Raw genomic sequence first — 4,833 nt, 5'->3', positions numbered from 1 at the left:
GGAGCCCTGGCCCAGGCTGCCCAGAGAGGGTGTGGAGTCTCCTGCTCTGGAGACTTTCCAACCCGCCTGGACGCGTTCCTGTGGGGCTGCCCTGGGTGACCCTGCTATGGCAGGGGGTGGCACTGGGGGATCTCCAGAGGTCCCTTCCAACCCCCAACATTCTGTGATTCTGTGATTCAGATGACAGACAAACCTCTCACACCGATGTTCTTCAGTCTTGCCTTCTACCTCTGTGCTGTTACAGCAGGGACTGCTGTTTGGGTGACAAATACGGAGAGAGTGACATTGAGAAGATGCATTTTCAAGCGACGTAGCTACCTTGCTTTCTGAGCAGAAAGAGCCACCTTGCTTATGACCTGTTGTAGGGGTTGTCAGACCTATCGTGTTTGTTCATGTGGTTCAGCTAAAATTTGGGAGTGACTGGGTAGAAGCTGAAACGATTAAATTATTTGAATTTGCATCACAAATCTGGGAACGTGTGACAGTAAAACTGATGCTCGGGAATGAGTGTGTTTTTTTCAGAAAAAATGTGCCTATCAGTGACTTGGCAATGGTGAAGTCAGATAACTGCTCTTTGGATGGCAGGATGTTTAATTGCACGATATGAATGTGTTGGGGACAGAGTAAAAGCCCTCCTGAAACCATTTCTCAGTCATTGGCTTAAAACTTGCACTGAAATTGCTCCTTGACTCTGTCTTTGTTTTTTTCTTCTTCTAGTGGGGAAGACTTCCTTGATCACCAGGTTCATGTATGACAGCTTTGACAACACCTACCAGGTAAATTAATCCCTGTTATTGTCTCTCGCAAGGCCCCTCTGTTGCCGTGTCTTCCGTTGCAAGAGGAATCCATTTGGTTGCAGTGGGACAGGAGTTGGTACACAGCCTCAGTTCTTCCCTGTAACATCTTTAAGCTTTGTATTTTCATAACCTTTCAGGATGACATTTCAGTGTTGGATCCGGCTCGAGTGGCTTATCTGCTACTTGCAGAAGGATGAGCTGTGGGTAGGCTTCTGGGATATACTCAAGTAACAGCAGTTGTTAAGTTTACGTGGTTTTATACTTCACCATTTGCTACCAGACTGTCGCTTTCTAATGCCTCTAACGGGGAAAATGTAATGGGTACCCCTGACTCTCTTGAAAAAAAGAAGCTGAGCTGCAAGAGCTACTGCGGTGGAGAGAGCGAGGAGTCGCGGAGTGGAAAGCAGAGGATTGTGAGGCTGGGTTGCTTTCGGATGCTGTTTTGTGCTCTCTGCTGAAACAAAGACCACGCCACCAATTGCTCCGCAGGCCCCGATCCTGTGCCTGCTTCATTTCAACAAGGTTGGGTTGGCACGGCTGGGGCTGAGGCACTGGTTGCCTTCCCTTCCAGTCGACCCTGCAGCCCCCTCACTGCTTCGTGTCTGGTGACAAGTCACTTCAAGTTGACGCAAGCCAACTTTTCTAAGCTCTAGGAGAGCAGGCATTGTTGCCCACTCCCAGAATTTCGGGTGAGCTTGAAAAGGTGGCGAGCTATAAAAGTACTTCGGTTCTGTAAAGTGTGTCTTCTCCAAGCAGAAAGTGTTTCGTGACTTGGTTACAGTTGGTGACGTTCTGAATACACTAAGCTGAGAAAAAATCTGTTCCCTCATGAAAGCGAAAGGTTTTTTAGGGGGGTGAGAGGAGGAGGTAACGGGAAAAAACCCACAAGAAAAACGCTGTGGCTCTTCTGTTACATAGTGTCTATCCAAATATCTTGTTTAAATCTCTTTACCCCTAAATGATTTCCTTCCTGCCCCTTCAGTAATTCTTCATGGCTGCTGCTAGGCAAGTTGGGTAGAAGGAGATGCAAGTTCTTGCTTGACTATGGGAGAAGCAAAGCTTCCACGGTGTAGGAGGGCTGGAGTACACACCATTGCTCCCAGGGGAGCAAACATCCTTTCAAATTCTACCCGCTGTAATTACATGGACACATGAATGCAGTTCTTGTATTTAATCTGTTTGCGTTTTTTCCCCCCCCTCCAGTATTTTTCTTTCAAGTCTGCTCCTTTTCTCTACGGAGCTTGCGTCCTAGTTCTTTTCATGACGAGGTTTGACCCTCTGTGCTTTATGATAATACAGTTGTCTCCATGGGAAGCTGGCCCGACGTAATATTCTACATGACTGCAAAATGAACGAGTGGTACTAAAACCAGTAAGAAATCCTGAGGGCTTAAAGAAAGCTTCAGTTTAGCCATCACTGATGCGTGCGTAGTTTGGGTGTTAATGGGTTGGGTTTGTGTCACTCATGCAGAAACCTTTATTTGAGTGAAGTCATGGCTGAGGTAGGGTGATGCATCCTGTTTTGCTATAACTGGAAGAAAGAATGAGTCATAAAAGCTCCTGTAATTTGGCCAAAATCACACCACATGGTAGTGTCAAACCAGAATATACGTTTCTCCGGGCCCACGATTGTAAAGAGACCTCTCCAGGCCAAGTGCAGGGGTGATAACGCATCTCAACCCATGTCTGTGGTTAACTGTAGCTGTAGGTCAGTTGATAGAGAATTTGTTCATTTGGGACATCTCTGATAAATTTTGAATGTGCTTTTTCTGAAAGCTGCCACAGCCTAATCATTTGAACAAGTCTTTTAGTGCTCAGTCGGTAAAAATAGAAAGAAAATAGTTTTCTTTCATTTGCTGCTAGATAAGAGGAATTCGACTGTTGTCTCCGTAGCTTATTATTAAGCTGTTTTCTTGTGAGGGACATTTGTGAATCGAACAAGAACTCGCTGTTCTGTTCAAGGAGACCCAAACACCTGAACTAAAATTGTGCCACTGGTGGTGGATGTTGCACCAGGAGTGATTCCTCTCCATGGAGACACGCTGGGAAAGGTTTTCCTTACGTGGCCCCGTACGTCATACATAATGAAAGACCAGCGTTGGCAACCGTGGTGATTCTGTGCGTGTTATGCAAGAGGAGAATTACAGACGACGCTTCCCTGTAGCTTCAGTCTCTTGGAGGAGGAGAGGAGGGAGGAGAGTGAGGAGTTGCAGTGCTGGGCTCTGACTTACAAAATAATTCAGGTTCTTGCTTTGCCTCGGGCTTCCTCGCATAGTCTTGGGTAATTTTTTGTCGGCAAGTGTTGCCTATAAAATAGGGTGACGACAGGCCCTTGATAGACACTAGTGTTGTGAGGACAGATGGATTAAAATGTGTTCAAGTGGGTTAAACCTGCCTCCACCTTAATTATGGTCGTTAACTTAATTTCATGGCCCTGTTTTTCCCCATCTGTAAGCAGGCGTTTTCTCTTCTTGCACATTGCACGGCTCTTCCTTTACAGCTGATCTGTAAAGATCCTCCAAGCTTTTTTTTTTTCTCATTTTGTCAGAATTGTGACAAAATGCCACTCTGTAGGTTATTTTTTATAAAAATCTGGGATACACAGAGTGCTTGAACCCACTCCTTTTTACTGCAGCTCTGACAAAACTCTGCAATTAGCACAAATACTTTCATCGCCCAGATCGAAAGGAGGTTTTGTGCTTGGCCTTCCCGTTGCATTTCCCATGGTGTGAGTGTTCAGGGCCGGGAATCTTGCCGACCCGACACGTTTCGGCACGGTGCTTGCGTTCCTGCCGGCTGCGTAGAGGCTTCTGTGTAAGCCTGGAGAAGAGGAGATGGAGGGGAGACCTTATCACTCTCTACAGCTACTTGAAAGGAGGTTGTAGTGAGGTTTGGATTGGTCTGTTCTCCCCAGTGGTGAGTGACAGGACAAGGGGAAATGGCCTCAAGTTGCACCAGAGGAGGTTCGGGTTGGATATTTGGAAGAATTTCTTTACTGAAAGGGTTGTCAGGCATCGGAACAGGCTGCCCAGGGAGGGGGTTGAGTTGCCACCCCTGGAGGTGTTTAAGAGACGGGTGGATGTTGTGTTGAGGGACGTGGTTTACTGGTGTTGATAGGGCCAGGACAAAGGTTGGACTTAATGATCTTGAAGGTCTCTTCCAGCCAAAACTTTTCTATGATTCTGTGACTTACGAGCTTCAGAACTCTCGCTGCCTTGCAGAGGTGTCGGAGGAACGGCATGAAGTACAGGCTCAGGCAGGTTGCGGGCTTTGTAACTCATGTTTCCAGCTCCTGCCGAGAGCAGAGAAAATTGGAGTCTCCAGTAGTTTGTCAGCTGGAATGAGATTCTGGCTTGTATGTATGGGGTGAGATCTTAGGGGTTTCTGTAGCTTTTCTACTGTAAAGCAAAATCAAATAGACACGAGGGAAAATAGGAGCATCTTTGAGGCAATCTTCTGCGGAGTACCCTCTACCGAAACAATGGAAAACAAAAGCAGAAGGGAAGCCTGTTGTTGCATTAGTCTTTTCAGGCTTCTCACATCTGCCTTGCAGCTTCGGTATCATCTCTCTGAACTGGTAATGTCGCAGTTCTTGATGACAGGTGAAAAAAAAAATCACTGGGTAGCTAGTCTTTATTTTTCCTCTGTGCGTCTCTGGTGCTCCAAATCGGAGTTTAGTTTGGGTTGTTCCATTCTGCTTTTTAAATTCCTTTGCAGACTATTTTTTTCTGGATTACTTGGAAGCAAACTGTCTGGCTTGATTCTTTATTCCTACCACGTTAAAATATCTGGCAGAATACAAGGAATTAATTATGGGGGTATATAGTGGGGGCATAATAACAGTGTAACAATATGGAGCACGTGCATTAAATAGCGTCTCCATCAGAAGTACCTGAAGAACAGGGAAGAAGTGATGTTTGCCTTAGCTGAGAGACTTCCTTCCTAGCTGTTTGTTTGTTTGTTTTGTTTTCCTTTTAAGATCATTTTGCTTGGAACGTTTTCCAGGCTCTGTGGGTACTGCTGAGCCGTGGAGCTGC

At 46.1% G+C, this 4,833-nt stretch overlaps 1 protein-coding gene across 1 annotated transcript in view; it reads left to right on the top strand.

The window, feature by feature from the left end:
- Window positions 1-723: 723 nt before the first annotated feature.
- LOC104277905 (ras-related protein Rab-6A-like) overlaps window positions 724-4,833 on the top strand; it is a 19,249-nt gene continuing 15,139 nt past the window's right edge. The window contains exon 1 of the mRNA XM_009874702.1: window positions 724-776. Within this exon, the coding sequence (XP_009873004.1) occupies window positions 747-776 (30 nt within the window). The 5' untranslated portion in view covers window positions 724-746. The remainder of the gene's footprint in view (window positions 777-4,833) is intronic.

The sequence above is a fragment of the Apaloderma vittatum genome, unplaced genomic scaffold, assembly GCF_000703405.1.
Source record: "Apaloderma vittatum isolate BGI_N311 unplaced genomic scaffold, ASM70340v1 scaffold8828, whole genome shotgun sequence".
Taxonomy (NCBI): Eukaryota; Metazoa; Chordata; class Aves; order Trogoniformes; family Trogonidae; genus Apaloderma; species Apaloderma vittatum.
The sequence above is the reverse complement of the archived record's forward strand: the minus strand, read 5'-3'. Positions and strand labels throughout refer to the sequence as shown.